This window comes from Erinaceus europaeus, chromosome 11, assembly GCF_950295315.1.
Source record: "Erinaceus europaeus chromosome 11, mEriEur2.1, whole genome shotgun sequence".
Lineage (NCBI taxonomy): Eukaryota > Metazoa > Chordata > Mammalia > Eulipotyphla > Erinaceidae > Erinaceus > Erinaceus europaeus.
Genome location: NC_080172.1, coordinates 92,187,713 through 92,210,177, shown reverse-complemented (window position 1 = coordinate 92,210,177; position 22,465 = coordinate 92,187,713). Strand labels below are relative to the sequence as shown.

Genomic DNA, 22,465 nt, shown 5'->3' with positions numbered 1-22,465 from the left:
CAGTCTCGGCAAAGCAGAGCCACACGCACTCGCTCCGCTTTAATCATACCTCACGCACACAACTTAGTGCCAGTACAAAATGGGGTTGGCGGGGCGGGCGGGGGGAGTTCTCTAGTCCATAGTGACTGACTCGATCAAAACCCCAGCTGCTGTCCAGCTAGACCTTGTCTGCACCTCTCAGGTCCCTCCGAAAAGCCACCCTGAACCCACCATCCGCACCTATTTCTGAAAAGGCGTAAACGAGAGAACTAGTTGGTCATGTGTCAACCGTAGCGCTACTGCCCAGAAAGGATTGTGAAAAATAAATAAATACATATATACATACATACATAAGAAATCCTCACAGTTCCCGGCGTCATGATGGCGCCCACCACAACTTGGAGGACTTTAAACTTAGGGTACCTCTAGAGGTAAAAGAGCACCGGAGAGGGAAAGCCAAGTGCCCCTTCTGCTGTCATCACACCAATCCCTGGCACGGGCACTTTTTCCAGCAAAACGTCCCTCTAGTACATTTGATAGAAAGGGAAGGGAAGTGTTCTCTCTACTAAGCGCTTCTCCTTTCGTCTCAGTTGGCATAACTGCGATATACCTCCTCCTGATTGTTTTTCCTTTTTTTTTTTTTTTTTTTCTTTTTTCTCTCTTTTCTCCCCTTCATCTCCCCCACCTAACACCCCTCCCCGCTGCAGCCCCAGTCCCCGGGCGGGGTTGCTAAGGAAACGGCCGCTTGGCAACGCGCGCGAGCCCGGGGGCCGCCGGCCGCTGCTGCGCCCCGCGCTGCTTGGGCTGTTGCTGCTGCTGCTGCTGCTGCTGCTGCTGCTGCTGCTGCTGCTGCTGCGATTACAGCCGCCGCCGCTCGCCCTGCCTCCTCTGCCGCCGCGCCTCCTCCCTCACAAGCCGGCGCGCTAGCCTCCTCGCTAGAGGGTGTGAGAGCCGCCAGAGAATTAGACACACTCCGGACGCGGCCAAAAAGCAACCTAGAGGAGGTGTAGTGTGGTGCCAAGGGGTGGGAGGGAGGGAGGGAGGGCGAACGAAGAGAAGGAGGAGGGGAGGCATAATAAAAAAAAAAAGAGAAAAAGAAAGGAGAGAGAGAGAGAGAGAAACAACACCCAACAAGAGAAGGGGGGGAAGGAAAGAAGCCCACCCACCCCCCCTCAAAAAAAAAAATCCGGTGGCGCGCCGCCTGGTTCCCGGGAAGACTCGACAGCACCAGGGGGTGGGGGAGTGAGAGCTGAAAGCGGCTGGAGAGTAAGCAGCCCTAGCAGGGATGGACATGATGCTGTTGGTGCAGGGTGCTTGTTGCTCGAACCAGTGGCTGGCGGCGGTGCTCCTCAGCCTGTGCTGCCTGCTACCCTCCTGCCTCCCGGCTGGACAGAGTGTGGACTTCCCCTGGGCGGCGGTGGACAACATGATGGTCAGAAAAGGGGACACGGCGGTACTTAGGTAGGAAGAACGGCATGCTTTTCGTACTTGTCTATATGTTTCTTCTTCTCTTTCGGCCCCTCTTGCCTTCTCTTTAAACCGAGCAAGAACGCTGGTGGTGAACACCATCGAAGACCATGTCTCAGGAAATCCACATGTACTTTCTGTCCGGAGCCCTGACCCCCTCAATACTGGGGTAGGAACAAGGTGGATTCCTAATGCTAAAACACTTTGCTCTAGCGCCAAGTAGCTCAAGGAGGAGTGAGTGAAGTGGGAGGTTTTAGGACGGGCAGGTGCCACTTTGAAACTCAATTCACAAGGTCTCTGTTATATTGCCAGGGGGTACTCTTGGAGAGTCTGACAAGTTTATCGGGCTTGTTTTTTATTTTACTCTAGCCTAAGCGACTTTTCCAAACTGCTGGCTCTCTGCTCCCTTAAATTTTGCCTCTTACTTGAATGCTTAGGTTCAATTTCTCCCTGTTCAGCTTTCTTTCTTTTCCTCTTACCGCTTTTTCTTCCTTTTTATTTTTAAAACTCTTTTCTTAATTTCTTTTCCTTTCATTGCTTCTTTTTTCATTTTCCCTGTTCTTTGATGGTTTTTCCATTTTCCTTTCTCATGGTTTCATTTTTTTTATGCCCATCACTCTGATTTTTTAGTTCTTTTATTTAACCATCTCTTCTCGACTCTACTTTTCCATGATTCTCTGTTTTTCGTCTTCATTCATGTCCCTATTCTGATCTTGCCTTTTCTTGTTTCACTCACAGTTCCCACCCTTCTTCCTTATTTATCCATCCCCAGCCTTGCTTTGTCACAGGCATATGCTTGTTCTCTCTAACCCTTTCTAGTACTATTTGCTGATCTTTACAAATCTCTCTCCACGTCTCTATTTTGTTCCCTACCTGTCCACACCTCTCTATTTCATGTCCTCTCTCTCTCTCTCTCTTTCTCTCTCTCTCTCTCTTGAGCACACTCCTTTACATACTCTCTATTTCACATCTTCACACACAGAAAGACTAGTCCATGCTCCAACAACCACTTTCTCATGCAGATTCTCATACTGTTTAAAAGGCACACACTCCTTCAACAATGCACATACTGTTACTTATACTTGTATACACTATTATTCTCTCTTTCTCTCTCTGGTCCATGGATCCCCTCTTGCTCTTTCCTTCTTCATCCCTAAGTCCATTTTAATTGCTACTCCCCCCTTAATTATTTTCCTTAAACTTGAGCACTGAAATTTCTTGTAGTTAGTGGTCACTGAAACCCTTCTCCCCACCAAGTAACACTGCAAAATGAGCTTCTGATGTTGAGGAATTATTCAGATGCAGTGTTACTTGGTGGGGAGAAGGGAAACATTTTATCTCCTGTGAAAATATAAATTGATAACCAGTATTACTTAGAAATAACCAAGGCTCAACATCCTTATTTCTTCATTTTTCCATCACTCTTTCGTCTTCCCCTGACACCTCCACCTGATTGCATTTCACATCTCCCTGGAATATTTCCTTTTTCTCCACTGGGTGGTAGTTGGCTTATAAATTTGGATTGCACAAAATCAGTATGCTTTGCATACCTAAGGTGAAAGAATGTGGGATGTGTTTCTGTTTGAATCATGCAACATATTTTAAATTTAATGAAATGGGATCTGGGTTTGGTATATGATTTGCACCTTCTGAAACATGCTTATGGGTCCAAAATCATGTTGAATGCTACTATAAATTCTATTATACACTGATTGCATGTTTGTGTAATACATGTTATTATCTTTGCTGTAAACTCAAAATGCAAACACATATCTTATTGTAACAGTAAAATATCCTTCGTTAGGGCTAAAAGCCATTAACCTCCTCATATAGAGAAAATAATTAAACATGTATTTGTGTTCTTTATATTAAGTTTGTTTTGCAAGTTTGAATAACTGTAGTAATGCCTAAATAGTACCTGCAAAGGCTTCAGACACATGTTATATGCAATATGTTTATTGTAGCACATTGATCACTTGTAATGAGTTTAATACTTCCCACCTAAAGATCTGATAGATTACATTTTTATGATACACCTGGGCATTTTGTTCCTCAATAACAATTATATATATCTATATATCTATCATGGCTATTAAAAGAACTGGATCCAAGCTGTACCTCTAGGAGACTTATGATGAGCTCAGTCACTGCTTCTAATAGTGTTGCTTCTGTCTAACTAGTAGGGGTTGTCTCTTTCCAGTGATGTTGATCTGGTGCAGTCATGTTTACTTGTGTGCTCTGTACTTTATCCACTTGTGTGCTATATCCTAACTTGTAATATATTTGAGAACTTTTACTTACAAACTTTTTTAAAGAGGGAAGAATCACTGCATCTTCTTGATGGTGTTTCTAGCCAGTTGCAGTGTTTAATTATTAAATAAGCAAATCATTTTCACAAGCGAAAGACAAATATGATGTGCATTGTGCTTTGTCCAAAGTAATTTGCTCTTATTAATTCTATAGTCCTCTAGAGAATATCCCATTTTTAACCTTTTTTTTACATTGTTCATGGCTTTTAAACTACTTTAACATATATTATTAATAAGAAATTCTCTTTCTGTCAGAAAAGTGTTAAATGGTGTAAGTTATTTTATTTTACTCCTCTTTTGCAGCTGGTATTTGATTTATTCATAGACCAATACAGACATAATTTAAAGTCTAATTGAGAATGTATAACCAGGTGATATTTTTCATCAAGTTATGTTACAGAGTTATGCTTTATGTTTTTACTTCAGAAACGTGCTATCCTATTTGAAGCCATACTCTGATGCATTAGAAAACAAACAAGGAAAAACAAACCAACTAAACAAACAAACAAAAAACAAAGAAGAATCTGCCTTCAAATATACATTTCTTTCTGCTGAACTACAGCATTCAAGAGAATGCTGAATTCATGATATTATTTATTAAACTTCGTATAATATACTCTGTTTTTAATGTAACACATTCCTCAAAGTGTCTTTGATAAAAAGCAAATAGTGACATAACAGTTATCAAATAACTTTAAGTGCTAAAGGCCTTAAAGTGCACATATGTCAGTCAGTGACTCCGTTGCTTGTGGTTACATTAATGAAATAGAAGTTTAAAGGTCAAATGATAGATTTTTATCTTCCAAATGCCAAAATGTCTGGGAGAAAAAAGTCAAGAAAAAGAAAATTTCCTTATGTATTGTTGTATAAAGTGGAAATTCATTATAATCTACTAATTATAATTTTGTAAATCATCATCTCTGTTTAGTTCAAATAGAGGGCTTCCAGTTAAATTTCACTTAATAATTCCAATATTCCTATAATTTTAAATTGCCTTTTAGTATTATTGAAGAAATATATTAAATGTCAAAATCCTCCTTACTTCTAATAGTGTTATTCACTGATAAATCTTTGAATGATGTCTTGAGTCACTAGAATGGTCTCAAGAAAATATTTAAAGATGCATCTATTCGACAGTAGCATCAATTGCCACCTTACATAAATTTCATTTCATTTATTTATTTATTTTTTTGCCAGAACACTATTCAGCTCTGGTTTATGGTGGTGCGGGGGACTGAACCTGGGATGTTGAAGCCTCAGGCATGAGAGTATATTTGCATAACCATTATGCTATCTACCCTCCACCCTCATGAATTTCATTTTAAATAAATAAATGAAGTTCTAGAAAATATTGTAATTAACTACAAACACAAATTAATGTTTTCATTAAATATGGACTTTATCTTATATATGGACTTTAATTGCTGCAACATTTTATACCTATTAGTATCTTATATCTAACAAAAAACTTGATAACATGTAAAATTAATATTATCTTCATTTTTTAAATTTTCTTTTGTAGTACATGGATGACAAACCTAATGTTTCCTGGTGGTGACACATAGCAAAAACTAGGGAAACAACGTAGGTCATGTTTTAAGACAGTATTCCTAGATTTTGCATTATGGGAACATAGCTTTTCTGTGGATCAATATATAAATTTGAGATTACTTTTCAAGTTTTGTGGTTACTTTAACATGAATCAGTTGTTTATTTGATAGGGCAAAGAGAAGTTGAAATGGGTAGAAGAGATAGGCAGAAAGAAAAAGCGATACCTGCCACACTGTTTGAATGCTCATAAAGTTTTCCCCAGCAGATGGGGGCTAAGGGCTAGGACCCAGGTTCTTCCACATTGCAGTCTGCATGCTCACCAGATGTGCCACTGTCCAGCCCCCTGAATCAGTTGTTTTTCAACTGTCAGCAAACACAGACTGGCTAATGTATTCAAAGTGTTTAATATTTTGGATACAATACAACAAACATCCTCATTTATAGTCTACCAGTGCCTAAAATTCTCTTTAAAAATGCATGCAGTTTTTAAGCTAATTCTTTAATTCTGTTTCTGCTTCAACTCTTCTACATGGATCTTGTACATTTTTTAAGTTCCTTTTATAAATTTTTATGTATTTATTTATTTATCATTGGATAGAGATAGAAATTGACAGGGAAGGAAGTGACAGGGAGGGAAAGAGACAGACACCTGCAGCTCTGCTTCACCACTTGTGAAGCTTTCTCTCTGCAGGTTGGGAATGGGGGCTCGAACCTGGGTCCTCGTACACTGTAATGTGTATGCTTAACTAGGTGTGCTACTGCCTGGCCTCGATCTTGTGCTTTTTAAGTCATCTTCATGATCTGAATTCAAAATATGCTGTTATCTGCTTGAAATGCTTTAATCAAAGGAAGAATGGTTCGTAGCAAAGTTGAATACATCTCTGTCACTTTACTACATCAAACTTGAGTGGAAGTAATATGAGATCCTACTATGATATCATAATAAGAAGGAAGAACTAGTTAAAGTAGAATGCATAGAAAACATTTATACAAAAGATAATCTTATGGGGAGTCACAGCACTTTTGCAAGTATATTTATAAATAGATATAGCATGTAGTCATTACTGCTCAATGTATTTTTCAATACTTTTATCATATTAGAGTGCACTGATTGGTTCTGTTTTGAAATGCTAGCAATTGGATACCAGCTGTAGTTGAAATCAGCTAGTGCCCCACAGTTTGACTATTATTGGTGAGTCTCATGTTGTATCACACTCCTGCATATTGATACATCAAATGTGCCAAATGACCTGTTAAGATCTATAGACATTTAAAATTTAGAACATTAAGACATTACTTTAAAGTATATGATTGTCAAACAGTATCATAGAACAAACATTTTTAAAAGGTCTGAGGTTTGTTTTTTTTCTACCTATGATAAAGAATGGGTAATATATTATCATTTGAAAAAACTTCAATTAAAATTTTTCTTCATTGGGGAATTAATGATTTACAGTCAACAGTGAAATACAGTAGTTTGCACATGTGTAACATTTCTCAGTTTTCCACATAACAATTCAACTCCCACTAGGTCCTCCTCTGCCATCATGCTCCAGGACCTGAATCCTTACCCCCACCCCAGAGTCTTTTACTTTGGTTTATACACCAAAAAAAAAAAAAAAATTGAAAAAAAAGTTATTCTAGATTATTCAGGGTATCAAGTTTTACATAGTTACTTGTAGTTATTTATGAACCTATTATTTACTTGAAATTATTTAATGTATTAACATAAAATTGTTTATTATCCTCAAATCAATATATTATTTAAAAACTTTGCAGCTGTGGGAGTCGGGCAGTAGCACAGCGGGTAAAGCATACATGGTGAAAAGTGCAAGGGCTGGAAGAAGGATCCCGGTTGAGGGCCTGGCTCCTCACCTGCAGGAGGTCGCTTCACAAGCATTGAAGCAGGTCTGCAGGTGTCTAGCTTTCTCTCCTATTGTTTCCCCTCCTCTCTGAATTTCTCTTTGTTCTATCCAACAATGACGACAGCTATGACAATAACAACTACAACAAGCATAACAACAACAAGGGCAGCAAAATGGAAAACATAGCCTCCAGGATACTCTGTAATATTTTTTGAAATAGGTGTGCATAGAAGTTAGTTCATTGGGAGTCAGGCGGTAGCTCAGTGGGTTAAGCGCAGGTGGCACAAACCACAAGGATTGGAGTAAGGATCCCAGTTCAAGCCCCTGGTTCCCCACCTGCAGGGTAGTCACTTCACAAGCTGTGAAGCAGGTCTGCAGGTGTCTATCTTTCTCTCCCCTTCTCTGTCTTCCCCTGCTCTCTCCATTTCTCTCTTTCCTACCCAACAAAGACAACAACAATAATAACTACAATGATAATAAAAAAAAGGAGCAATGGCAACAAAAGGGAATAAATAAATATTTAAAAAAGAAATTAATCCATCACAATATTTGAGCATATTACAAACCAGAAAGATGGGTATATTGAGTTTTATTCATACTCAAATAATGGTGAGAAGAATAGATAAAATTAACAAATATTCAATTAAATGTACAATTGAACAAACTACTTTAATAGAAATATATATTATACTATAGGTGGAAAACAAGTTGATGAGTGACTATTGACAATGTTCAATAATACTGTATATGTATACAGATACATCCATATAGTATTATTGAATATTGTTTTGTTTGGTTCACCATATATATGTATATATATATGATGACAGATTTATAATTCCACACCTTTCCCACCACCAAAGTTCTGTGTCCCCATTCCCTTCATTGGAAACTGCATTAGTTTTCCAAGATCACAAATACAGCAATTATTCTGAGTACTTAAAGTATATTTTAGATAAAATATTCTAAAAGGAAAGGAACAATTATCATAATGGTATTGCATATTTTTCTGAATATTAAAAGTGTGTGTGTGTTTTATATATTACTGAGTGTTCTGGCAGAAAAAGTTTGAACAATGGTTTAGTTGTAATATTTTGAGACACAGTTATCATTTTAGGATGGTCCAAGATTTAAAATTATACAGAAAGTCTTTTGCTCCTGGTAATTATAGGAGCAGTTCAAAACAGCAGAATGTCTGCTGTGACCTCCTCAATTTTGTTTTTCTTATGGATCCTCTTTTTCCTTCCTCCTAAAGTTTCAATTAGAATCAATAAAGATAACTGTGGAAAAGTGAACTATTTGCTATGGATGGATAACTTTCAATTGTGAAAAGTAATGTATATAACCCAAACCACAGCAGAACTTGTATCATTCCAACTATCTCCTGTAGATAGGTCAACAGTACTTTACAAACCACAGGGTACTCATACCAGATGATAGGATTTTAATGTGATCATATGGCTTTGATTTATAATGTTGAAGAGGTTATCTATTAACATAGTGTTTTCTAAACCATATCAAGTTCTGAATCCTGACAAAGGACCTTTGATGCTTTTAAGCTTCCAGCTGGCATGGAACTAACTCATTTAATCACTTTCTCTAGGAATAAGGGAATATAGGAAAGAAATGATTTGGCTATGTTGCCAGAATTAAGTGTTACTCTTCTGAACAGAAGCCAATACATTGTATTCTGCAAATAGCTGGTAATTTGCTCAATTTAAAGATGTTAATAACCCTTTTCATTCCAGGCTAAATTGTTCTTTACTGAATTTCTCTAAGCCCTTTGGACATAGGTACAGTGGCTATACTCTTGCTACAAGATAGAGTTTATTCAATGTTTTTTCAACTGCCATAAAATATTGATATATTTTTGGCTTATTTAAAATGCCATAGGGAAAAATTTGTTTTGTTGTCTTCTGAAACTGCTTCCCTCTTATTCAACTGAATTACGTTTCAAAATATTAAATGAATTTAAGATATTATGAACATAATGATAGAATATATCATTAGGTAATGGAAACAGTCCTAAACTTATATCCTTCCCTTAATGAGAAAATACGTATTGTACATTTTTAATGATAAGCTTTTTTATCTATATAATATATATTTCTTAACACCATTCCTGCACCAAAGGTCTATTTCCTTACCCACCCCCATAGTTAAGTTGAAAATCTACCCTCTCCGTCTCCCCAGAATTTTTTACTCTGTTGCAATACTCCAAACCTAGTCAATTTATACTTTGTGTTTCTCTTTCCTTTCTTTCTCAACTTATGTTTATGAGTGGGATCATCTCATACTCATCTTTCTCTTTCTGAATTATCTCACTTAACATAATTCCTTCTAGCTTCATCCAAGATGGGTCTTAGAAGGTGAGTTCATTATTCTTAATAGCTGAATGGTATTCCAGTGTGTTTATATGCACAACTTTCTCAGCCATTCATCTGTTGTTGGGCTTCTGGGTTGTTTCTAGGTTTGGGCTATTATGAATTATGCTGCTATGAACATAGGTGTGTATGTATCTTTTTGGATAGGTGTGCTTGTCTCCTTAGGATGTATCCCTAGGATAGGAATTATTAGGTTATAAGGAAGGTCTATTTCTAGCATTGTGAAGGTTCTCCAGACTGCTCTCCACAGGGATTGGAACAGTTTACATTCCCACCAGCAGTATAGGAGGGATCTTTTGTCCCCACAACCTCTCCAGCATTTGTTGTTGCTGTCGTTTCTGATGTATGACATTATTACAGGGGTGAGAATAAGCTTTTTCAAGCATTTTGTAATTGGATAAAATTGCACCATCATATTATGTAAGTTTTATATGTGCATCATTGAAAATCAATATGTGCTACATTCAATTCACTGTTAAAAGTTTGATTCTGTTCTTTATTGTACATTTGGAGATAGTAGTATCACTATAAGTTGGCCTGAAATTGGGTCTGCATTTTGTTCATTGTAATATATTAAAAAATGTCACATAAATATTTGGATAATTTTTTATTAACCTTGGGCATATGTCATTCCTCCATTTTTTCCCTTATACATTATTGACATGTAACCTTACTTTTGCTCATGCACAAAGTCTTCCTATTAGAATCTTTTAGTTGCATTCAAATCAGTTATGTCTTGAAGTACCTAAAATGAAAGTTATGAGAGGTGAAGTGTCTCTTTCTCTATTTAATGATTATGACATCAACAATTCATTCTATTTCATTATTTATAAACTGGGAAATTCAGTACCTTCCTTATATAACTGAATGGATTATATGGAAAATGCTAACATATTTCCTATTACTTAGTAAGCACTAATTTATTTTAGATAATATTTTATGCCATTTTTCTTCTCATTTTAATATGAAATTTGTTAGTAATGCCTACTTAGTAATATTGGTGTACATTTTCTTTCTTTTTAAAAATATATTTACTTATTACCAGATAGAGACAGAGAGAAATTGAGAGGGTAGGAGGAAGTAGAGAGGAAGAGAGGCAGAGACACACCTGCAGCCCTGCTTCACCACTCCTGAAGCTTTCCCCCTGCATGTGGGGATCAGGGCCTTGAACCTGGGTCCTTGTACACTACAATGTGTGTGCTTAACCATGTGTGCCACAATCTGGCCCCTACATTTTTCCATTTAAATCACTGCATCAGTTATTTTTGAACCCACTATATAGGATTCATTTGAATTTTTTTTTTGCTGTGGTTCTGTTAAAATAACATTTTTAAGTAGATCTGGTGGGATTGAAGTGGCAAACCTTGATTTTCCAAAAGAAGTGAATGTGAAATTAACACATTTATTGCTTTCAGGTTGTTGAGAAAGACTACAGCACACCTGCAGGGGGGCACTGTGGAAAGTAATGGTATAGGCAGAGGAAAGCAGCAAAAACTGTAGCACGTTTCTCTTCTTAAATATTGTATTTGTTTACTGAATAGAGACAGAAATTGAGAGGGAAACAGGAGCGAGAGAGAGAGAACAAGAGAGACAGAAATACTCCTGTAGCTCTGCTTTACCACTCAGGAAGCTTTCCCCCTGCAGGTGGGGACAAAGGGCTTGAACCTGAGTCTTGAGCATTGTTTAAGTCTTGGGCATGATTGAGAAAACTCTGTTTTGAAAGCATGTTTCTTTATTAGGATCTGTGAGTGGAGTGTCTTTGTTTTGAGTTCCCTGAACAAGGCCAGAATGGCCAATTCAGGTCAAAAAGAGCAGATTTTATTATAAACTCTGCTGAATTCTTTCATATAGAAGGTAAAATGAGAAATTGAGGAGAATTTTGTTTACCAGAATTTCTGGAGAAGTGGTGTCAAGTACAAACATTTTCTTGTTACTATGGAGCTATTATTCAGAGCATGTTGTGGTAGGAGGGACTTATTGGACTTAAAGAACACTATATGGCAATTCGACATTGAGCGCGCGCGCACACACACACACACACACACACACGGATGCCAAGGAGCAATATCATATTTAATTTTGTTAAACACTTGCTACATTTTGTATTTTATTAACTTATAATCACATAATTAGTTTATGTTAGTGGATATAGTTGTATGTGTTGTTGTTGAATTCAATAAGCAAGTGAAATGACTCCAACTCTAGAAGTAAAAGGATTGCCAGAAAAAAATTTAACTATTAAGATGCAGACTCAGAACATACAATAGCAGAGAAACTGCAATGTTTTTTAATAGACTGATTGTGATTTGATTCACTTAACAGAAGTAAGAGATCACTGTAATTGGATAGTCACATGAAACACTGAGGACACAAGGAGAAATGAAAAGAGACAGAAGAGGGATTAAAAAGTACAATGTGATGGCAGTGGAGGAGTTAGAGGATGAAGATTAACATTTGTGACAGTTTAAAATGGGAGAGGTGATAACTGGTGACAACATTGGAGTAGTTGGTAAAAAGACTCAAATAAAAAAGTTGCCAACTGTATTGTGGTGAGAATAGCAAATAATTATTCAGGAATAAATCTGCCTATGGTTCCTTAGGGAATTTTAGCATTATGCTAAAGGTAGTGGAGTTCAGAAGCAGTCTGTATGGTCAAAAACTTTTTCCCCACACTTACATTTATTCATAGAAAATGTAATCATTAGAAACTCAGGAAAAGTGCAAGTTTCTGGTTCTGCATATTTTCCAGTTGTAGATCAGAATGTTTAAGTTCATAATCATGATGAAGCCATCAATATCATGAATCAGGCTGAACTAACACTCATTGAGTACTAACTTTATATGATTATATATGTATTTTCAACAGTATGGAATAAAAATAATAAAAAATACATCTTATAGATAGTGGCTGCAGGCTTAGAAAGAAAGTGACCTAAGAACAGGTAGTGTTGGAGCCAGAATTCAAATCTAAGTTCTTTTATCCCAAATCCAGTGATTTATTCACCATGTCTCTAAGAAAAGATAAAAATGTGAAAACTGTAGTATTTATTAAATTATTAAACATTTATTAAACACCAGTTGTATTATATCTAGAGCTGACAATAATGAAAAAATAATCAAGGATATCTGTTATATATTTGTGTAAAATGTAAACTTAATGAGAGTATTATTTAGCATACTTCACTCATAAGGCTCACATCAACCTAACAGTTGGTGAGGTAGAAAGTCTGAAATAGGTTCCATATAATACACAATCTTGTTTAAGATAACAAATTGGGGCTGGGGAGATAGCATAATGCTTATGCAAAAAGTCTTTCATGCCTGAGGCACAAAGACTCTGGCTGTACCACCATAATTCAGAGCTGTACAATGCTCTGGTAAAGAATGAATGAATGAGTGAGTGAGTGAATGAATGAGTAAACACTAATATATGTAAATTCAATAAAGTGAACCTTAAATTAAGTTCACATTTTCCACAAATACATAACACATATTCTTGATTATTATTATTTTAAACAAATTTTTCTTTTCTTTTTTTTATATTTATTTATTTATTCCCTTTTGTTGCCCTTGTTGTTTTATTGTTGTAGTTGTTGTTGATCTCGTTGTTGTTGGATAGGACAGAGAGAAATGGAGAGAGGAGGGGAAGACAAAGAAGGGGAGAGAAAGATAGACACCTGCAGACCTGCTTCACCGCTTGTGAAGCGATTCCCCTGCAGGTGGGGAGCCGGGGGCTCGAACCAGGATCCTTACACTGGTCCTTGTGCTTAGCGCCACCTGCGCTTAACCTGCTGTGCTACCGCCCAACTCCCAGTATTCTTGATTATTTTTATAATTATTGTTCAGCCCCAATATTAGTACTTCATAAAACAATTATTTTTATTTATTTTTAAAAAATATTTATTTATTTATTCCCTTTTTTTTTGCCCTTGTTTTATTGTTGTAGTTATCATTGCTGTTGTTACTGATGTTGTCATTGTTGGATAGGACAGAGAGAAATGGAAAGAGGAGGGGAAGAAAGAGAGATGGGGAGAAAGACAACTGCAGACCTGCTTCACCTCTTGTGAAGTGACCCCCCTGCAGGTGGGGAGCCGGAGGCTCAAACCGGGATGCTTATGCCAGTCCTTACACTTTGCGCCACCTGCACTTAATCCGCTGCGCTACCGCAGGACTCCCTAAAACAATTATTTTTAACAACAGAATGCTAACAATATATATTCATATATGATTAAACATTTATGGGTGTCTGTAGTGACTACTTTTGGTCATAAAACAATTGATGGTTAATTCATTAAAAATGATAACATTTATTGAGTTTTATTTTATTTTTATTTCATTTTATTTTTTCAGTATAACATGTTTTATTCTAGGGACTTTAAAAGCACATCACAAATGAAATGTCATCTCTAAGGCTAAAGTTCTTCTGGCTTTCTCAGTATTGAGCAATGAGAAAGAGATTTTGGTTCTTGGTCTGTAGTCCTCTCATTTGTTTTTCCTAATGATTTTCATAAAAGTCCTCAAGCAAAGATCAAGACTGAATTGCTAAATTCAAATTCTGGACTTTAGTCTCACCTTGCAATAGATAGTAAGTTTTGAATATATAAGGAACTCACTTTAGATTGATGGTTCTAACTCCTTATTAATACATAAGAATAAACAAGAGAGAGTGTTCTTTAAAATTAGAATATATAGGCCCAAACCAAGTCAATTAAATCAAAATATCTGAAAAGTGATTTCAAGTCATGGATGACTTTTTGAAATTCCCCTGTGTGATTTTAATGTGTCAAGCTCGAAATCTATTGAACAGAATGATCGTTTTATTTATTTGATTTTCTAAATTTATTTATAAAAAGGAATCGATGGGATTTACAGCAAATAATATTTATACCCCTTTCCCATATTTGGAAGCTACTCTCTTCCCTGATTCAGCTTTCTGGTCCTTTTTCCAGCCATGCCATCATCTCCCTAGACAGTAACTTGGATCCACCTGCATATCAGATTCTAGGCTCAGAGGGAAAAAAAAAAACTAGTATAGCCACAGGCCCTTTGGAATATAACTAAAATATGCCTACCAGCTATCTACAAAACAGAGACACTGCAGCTCTTCATCTGCTCTATTCCAACCTTTAGGTTCATGATTAGTCGACAATTTGTTTGGCTTTTTATGTTAACTCTCTTTTCAACCACCAGGTTCCAGATGCTAGCATGATGTCAGCCAGGCTTACCTGGACAAACAACCCCACCAATGTGTCCTGGAGCTCTGATTCAGCAGAACCCTGCCCCACTAGGGAAAGAGAGAGGCATTCTGGGAGTATGGATTGACCTGTCAACGCTCGTGAGCTCATGTTCAGCGGGGAAGCAATTACAGAATCTAGACCTTCCACCTTCTGCATCCCCCAATGACCTTGGGTCTATACTCCCAGAGGGTTAAAGAATAGGAAAGCTACCAAGAGAGGGGATGGGAGTTGTGGTGGTGGGAAATGTGTGGAGTTGTACCCCTCTTCTCCTATGGTTTTGTCAGTGTTTTCTTTTTATTTACTGAGTTTTAAAAGAGACTTTAATATTAATATAAAACTATTATGTTGGCTATCATATATTTTAACTTTAAAAATGAGCAATATTAATTATAGTATAATGACTGTCAAGAAACAAAGTTACAGTAATTACACAAATATAGTTGGCCATTTTTATAACTAAGTTTATATGTTTAGAAATTATCAATGTAGGGGCTGGCCAGTGGTGTACCTGGTTGAGTGCGCACATTACAGTGTGCAAGGAAATGGATTCACCCTCCCCCACAGGTCTCTACTTGTAGGGGGAAAGCACCATGAGTGGTGAGGCACTGCTGCATGTCTCTCTTTTTCTCTCGTCCTTTCTGTCTTGAGTTCACTCAGTATTTAATAAATAATAAATAAAAATATTTTTAAAAGAAATACTCATGGGGCTGGGTGGTGGCGCATCTGGTTGAGCGCACATGTTACAATGCAGAAAGACCCTGATTCAAGCCCCCAGTCCTCACCTGCAAGGGGAAAGCTTCACAAGTGGTGAAGCTGGTCTGCAGGTGTCTCTCTGTCTCTCTCCCTCTCTATCTCCCCCATTCCCTCTCAATTTCTGGCTGTCTCTGTCCACTAAATAAAGATAATAAGATTTTTTTTAATTTAAGTTTAAAAAATTCTCATTGTAGGGCCTCTAGATATGAAGTAATAATTGTGAGTTTCAACATTAGCATATAGAATAAGATATGGTTATAAATATATTTTATATATTTGAATTAAAGTTAAATGTATTTCTTTCATATTTTAATAATTAAATCGTGTATTATCTGACTTAAATATCACAGCATCATTGTAAGGGAAACAGGACAAATGAATAAAGATAGGCTCAGATGTTTAAATATATCTTAGTTATGAATAATAATTAGACCTGGTAAATATCAAAGCATGGGTGGGAACTCCATCTGAGTTCTTATTCTTCCTGCTTTTATTTGCTACACTGCTCTTGCACAGCAGAAGACAGTATGAAAAGATGGAGAATTCTTTGAATACACTTTAGTAGGGGTTATTTTAGTCAATTGCACGATGAGGAAATTATGTTGCCTCTTGTTTGGGGGGAATAGGTGGCCAGAGGGAAATAATTCTTTGAAAAATGCCTCTGTAGCAGCAGGTTAAAAGAGGTCACACAGACTGTCCAAGTAAACAGATGTTTAAATTCTCCAGTGTTTGTGTTTTATCTGTTTTGCTTTGACTACATTTATCACAAGTTAAAAATTATTTTGTTTGTTTTATCAAGCACATATCTAACTTTGAGGACAGTGTTTGCTTCCTTGCTTAGTTAAAAAAAAAAAAAAAAAACTCCAAGCTCCCCAAATATAAACAAAGCAGAAACATTCCTTTTGGAAAAATAAAATTTCTGGCTTGTAGAGTTCACTTCTAATCATGTCAAAATAAAGCAGTTTGGTCACTTTTGATCAATATTTTTTCACAATAGTGTTACAGAGAGACCTATTCTAAAAAGTGTCAAAGCAAATGCTCTTTTGACTGAGCATTTGATCAGTCAAATGATCAGGACTATTTTCTCTAAAAAATTCAAACCAGTGCTCACAGCATCCATTCAGAGTTAGATGAATGGCTGTTTCTGCCACAGAATTATGTAATTAGTAGATTCAGTTAAAAGGTATGGTGAAAAAAATGTTTCTACAAAACAACATAGAATGTTTGTAATTATTTGAAAATAGCAGTCATTAAAAATAATTTGATGACGGTTGGGCTGTGTCATACCTGGCAGAACATTACCATGGTTCAAGGACTGGGTTCAAGCTGCAGGCTAATGGATGGCAGTGAATTTGCAGAGAGGGAGCTTCATGATTGATGAAACAGTGAAGTAGGTGTCTCTCTTTGACACCAACTCCTCTTTTCTTTCGCCCCCTTCCCTCTTGATTTCTCTCTATCTCTACAAAAAAACAAAACACACACACGAACAAAACAGGTAAAAAAGGACAATATTCTCTGTATATTCATTGTGTAAACACCAACTTCCAGTAATAGCCCTTGCAGCAACAAAAATAAGTAATAATTGATTTGAATATGTATATATTGTATGTCGGTAAATATAATATATATAACATATACTATATATAACATATTGTATATATGATTTGACTAGGTATATATTATACATAGGTATATAATATATATTTGGAAAAATAATTGAAATCAGATGTATTTTGCATTCAAAATTCCTGGCAGATTCTTAAAATTTCATTCCATTTTTAAAGAATTAGAAACTGAAAGTCTGACATATAGTTTGAAACTTGTTCATTTATTCAGGTTCTTAAGGTAGCTACTATTTCTTATCAGGAATAAGCTTAAGGATTAAAAGAGTAAGAAAACATATCCATACAGAAGTATCCTCCCTACTGGTATTATAGATGCATATTTATATTTATATGTCTACAAAATAATGATAGAACTCTTAGACTTATTTATTTATTTTTTCTTCAGGGTTATTGCTGGAGGCTGTTTTTTCTCTTTTGTTGCCCTTGTTTATCGTTGTTTTTGTCATTACTGTTGTTGGATAGAACAGAGAGAAATGGAGAAAGGAGGGAAAGACAGAGAAGGGGAGAGAAAGACAGACACCTACATACTGCTTCATCATTTGTGAATTGCCCCCCCCTGCAGGTGGGGAGCTGGGGGCTGGAACCGGGATCCTTAATGCTGGTCCTTGCGCTTTACGCCATGTGCGCTTAACCCACTGAGCTACTGACCAGCCCCCTTAAACTTTGTTGCTTTTAAAAATATATATATTTTATTTTATTTAGAGACAGAGGAATTGAGAGGGAAGGGGGATATAGAGAGGAAGAGAGAGAGAGACCTTCAGCACTACTGCATTGATCAGCGAAGTTTCCCCCTGCAGGTGGGTGTCAGGAATTCAAATATGGTCCTTGCTCATTATAATGTGTGCACTCAATAGGTGTGCCACCACCTGACCCCTATTAAGTATTTTCAATTTACCCATATCTGTGTAAACCATTTTACACACATTTATTTTTTTTCCTTTCAGTACTTACTCAATATCGCAAGGTAAAATATATCATTATGTGCCATGTTTGGCAACGGAAAGTATACATGAAGAAATCATCACAAGGATTTAAGTAGGGCTTAAATCATTAAGTCAGCTACTATATTACATGAATTTTATATTTATATTTTATATATGTATTTCATTAATTCCGACTTCCTAGTTAGGCTATGTTATTCCTAGTTAAGCTATGTTATTTTTCTAATCTAGTAAAATTTATTTTAGAAATACCATTAAAATTGTTTTCCAGAGAGTATATAGTTGAAATTTTGCATAGCTTTTGATTTAACTGATGCGAAAATTTTATCTTCAAGATGAAATAAGTATTAGGAAAATATATTTAATGTATATAAGATAATGACATTATATGCTTAGAGTCCCTATAACTCATAATTTATTTATTTTTTTAAATTTTTTATTTAAGAAAGGATTAGTGAACAAAAGCATAAGGTAGGAGGGGTACAACTCCACACAATTCCCAACACCCAATCCCCATAACCCACCCCCTCCCCTGATAGCTCTCCCATTCTCTATCCCTCTGGGAGCATGGACCCAGGGTCGTTGAGGGATGCAGAAGGTAGAAGGTCTGGCTTCTGTAATTGCTTCCCCGCTGAACATGGGCGTTGACTGGTCGGTCCATACCCCCAGTCTGCCTCTCTCTTTCCCTAGTAGGGTGTGACTCTGGGGAAGCTGAGCTCCAGGACACATTGGTGGGGTCTTCAATCCAGGGAAGCCTAGCCAGCATCCTGGTGGCATCTGGAACCTGGTGATTGAAAACAGAGTTAACATATGAAGCCAAACAATTTGTTGAGCAATCATGGATCCCAAGCTTAGAATAGTGGAGAGGAAGTGTTAGGGAGGTACTCACTGCAAACTCTAGTGTAGTCCTGCTTTCAGGTATATATTTTGCAGTAGTTTATGGATACGTGTGCACATAAGCTCTCTCTCACAGAAACTGGTGTATATCTAGGTTATGGGACTTTGTTAGAAAGTGAACTACCTGAGATGAAATTAGAGTGTACTATTAAAGGAAAGGTCTCACCCGAGTAATGAAGCTGAAGGGTTGTCATTCCACACGTGAAGTCTCTGGATACATTCTGAGGTGAAGCATGTTGAGGTAGCAATCGTTGCTTTGGTTAGGTTGTGATCGGCAGATGCAATGTTATTTGGTTTGGATTGGGAGATGCATACGGGAAAGTGGGCCCTATCCAAGGGTTCCAGGACTGGGGGAAGTAGGGGCTCTATAGTGAAGATGTGAGGTTCCTGCTGTCTTAGGGTTCAAAAAGAAACTCAATAGTTAATATTATCATCACATTATTTGTTAATTGGGTTAACTTTGAAAAGTCCCTTTGTTATGGTTTGCTGTACAGTACCCAGTATCTTGTATATAGCTGTGCTATTGGAAGCTTCTAATCTACTTGGTCTAGGCTTTTGAGAGAGTCCGCATATCAAATACATAGCCTATATATTAAAAAGATTCAGTTTGTCTTTTGAGAAACTTTGAGACATACAATTGATTTCCCCCTCATATTAATTAGCTACTGATTTATATGTCTACATTTTGCTAGGAGTGTACATAAACACCATTCCCACCACCAAAGGACTGTGACCCATCCCTCCCGCCCACTCCCACCCCCCACTGGCCCAGGAAGCTACATGCCTACCCCTCACCACTGGGTTTTTACTTTGGTGCCCTACTTACAATTTGATCAGGTCCTGCTTTTAGTTTCCCTTTCAGATCTTCTTAGTCAGCTTCTATTGATGAGTGGGATCATCCCATACTCATCTTTATCTTTCTGACTTAGTTCACTTAACATAATTCCTTCTAGCTCTGTCCAAGATGGGTCAGAGAAGGTGGGTTCATTGTTCTTGATAGCTGCATAGTATTCCATTGTGTATATATACCACAGCTTTCTCAGCCACTCATCTGGTGTTGAGTATATAGTTGAAATTTTGCATAGCTTTTGATTTAACTCATGCGGAAATTTTATCTTCAAGATGAAATAAGTATTAGGAAAATATATTTAATGTATATAAGATAATGACATTATATGCTTAGAGTCCCTATAACTCATAATTTAAAGTTTCATTTCAAATTTAAACTAGATAAACTAGATAAATAAACAAACAAACAAAAAAGCACACTTTTGTTCTCTTCTATTGAGAGTAAAGTAAATAGAAAGGATCTGGCCAGCTGGTGCAGGTACAGTTTACAGTAAGTGACAGTAAAAACAGACTTGTTTGGAATCTCCAGCTGGATAAGCATAGTGTCAACACTTTTGTGATATTTCTTTATGATATCATGTTAGTTTGAAGAGTACTTAGCAAATACTAATTATCATCTGGTGAACATTCTTCAGTTGAAAATGTAAAAATCTATTTAGTATGTGTAATGCATGCTCAACTATTACCCTAAAGTGCCATTTACTAAGATTTAATTTTTTGTGATAAACAAAATGGATGCAATGTGTTATTCAACAAAATATAAGATTACCTGTGATTATACTACAGTTTCTATTATTTTTTATAAATGAGTGGGTAATGTAATTTTTTTATTGCAGTTCATGTTTTTTGTGCAATTGACCTGTGAAAATCAACTTACAATTTCCACAATGATCTTTGCTATGATTCAAAGGTACTATTTTGTTTGGATTAAGAAACAGTAAATATATGTTGCATTTACATGGTAGTTTAGTGTTTCAAAATTAATATAATAATAGTTAATATAATAAATCTCTAATATATGTTAGTTTAAATGTTCAAATATTCATGTATATAAGACTTTAATAGACAAGGTAAGTTAATAATGGTACCTTGATATTTTTTATTCTGGACATCTATTTGTTCACAATAAAAATTTATTTATCACCTACTATGTCATCTCTATAAGCATCACTTTTAATTTTCTGCAAGTAAATGTATTCATTATCCTGACTTTGATTTTTAAAATTAATTAATTAATTTAAGAAAGGAGACATTAACAAAATCATAGGATGGGGGGGTACAACTCCACACAATTCCCACCACCCAACCTCCATATCCCATCCCCTCCCCAATAGCTTTCCCATTCTCTATCCCTCTGGGAGCATGGACCCAGGGTCCTTGTGGGTTGCAGAAGGTGGGAGGTCTGGCTTCTGTAATTGCTTCACCGCTGCACATGGACGTTGACTGGTCAGTCCATACTCCCAGTCTGCCTCTCTCTTTCCCTAGAAGGGTGAGTCTCTGCTGAAGCTGAGCTCCAGGACACATTGGTGGGGTCTTCAGTCTAGGGAAGCCTGGCCGGCATCCGGATGGCATCTGGAACCTGGTGGCTGAAAAAGAGAGTTAACATACAAAGCCAAACAAACTGTTGAAGAATCATGGACACAAAGATGAAGTATTGGGGGGTACTCACTGCAAACTCTAGTATACTACTGCTTTCAGGTATATATTTGCCCTAGTTTATGGATACGTGTGAACATATGCTCTATCTCCTGGAACCTGGTCTATATCTAGGTTTTGGACTTCGTTAGGAAGTGAACCACCTGGGATGGAAATAGAGAATACTATGAAAGGAAAGGTCTTACCCGAGTAATGAAGCTGAAGGGTTGTCGTTCCACACCTGAAGTCTCTGGACACAGTCTGAAGTGAAGCATGCTGGGGTGGCACTCATTGCACTGATTAGGTTGTGATCAGTAGATGCAATATTATTCCATAAGAATTGGGAGAAGCATATGGGAAAGTGGGCCCTACCCTAGGGTCCCAGGACTGGGGGAAGTTTAGGCTCTATAGTGGAAATGTGAGGTTTCTGCTGTCTTAGGGTTCAAGAAGACAGTGGATAGTTACTGTTATCATCACATAATTTGGTAATTGGGTTAGCTTTCAAAAGTCCCTGTGTTAGATATACAATCAATTTTCCCCCTCTCATATTAAATAAATAGTGATTTATATTACTACAATTTAATAAGTGTGTACATAAACACCATTCCCATCACCAAAAGATTGTGTTCCATCCCACCCACACGCCCCTACCTCTTCCCCCCCAACCGCCACAGGAAGTCACATGTCTACCCTCCTGCTCACCACAGGGATTTTACTTTGAAGCCCTACTTTCAATTTAGTCAGATCCTGCCTTTAATTTCCCTTTCTGATCTTTCTCAACTTCTGTTGATGAGTGGGATCATCCCATACTCATCTTTATCTTTCTGACTTAGTTCACTTAACATAATTCCTTCTAGCTCTGTCCAAGATGGGTCAGAGAAGGTGGGTTCATTGTTCTTGATAGCTGCATAGTATTCCATTGTGTATATATACCACAGCTTTCTCAGCCACTCATCTGTTGTTGGGCACCTGG

The 22,465-nt window shown here is 36.9% G+C and overlaps 1 protein-coding gene across 1 annotated transcript in view; it reads left to right on the top strand.

Moving 5' to 3' along the window:
- Positions 1 to 637: 637 nt before the first annotated feature.
- NEGR1 (neuronal growth regulator 1) overlaps positions 638 to 22,465 on the top strand; it is a 938,974-nt gene continuing 917,146 nt past the window's right edge. Inside the window, exon 1 of the mRNA XM_007530478.3 lies at positions 638 to 1,440. Coding sequence (XP_007530540.1) covers positions 1,265 to 1,440 — 176 coding nt within the window. The 5' untranslated portion in view covers positions 638 to 1,264. The remainder of the gene's footprint in view (positions 1,441 to 22,465) is intronic.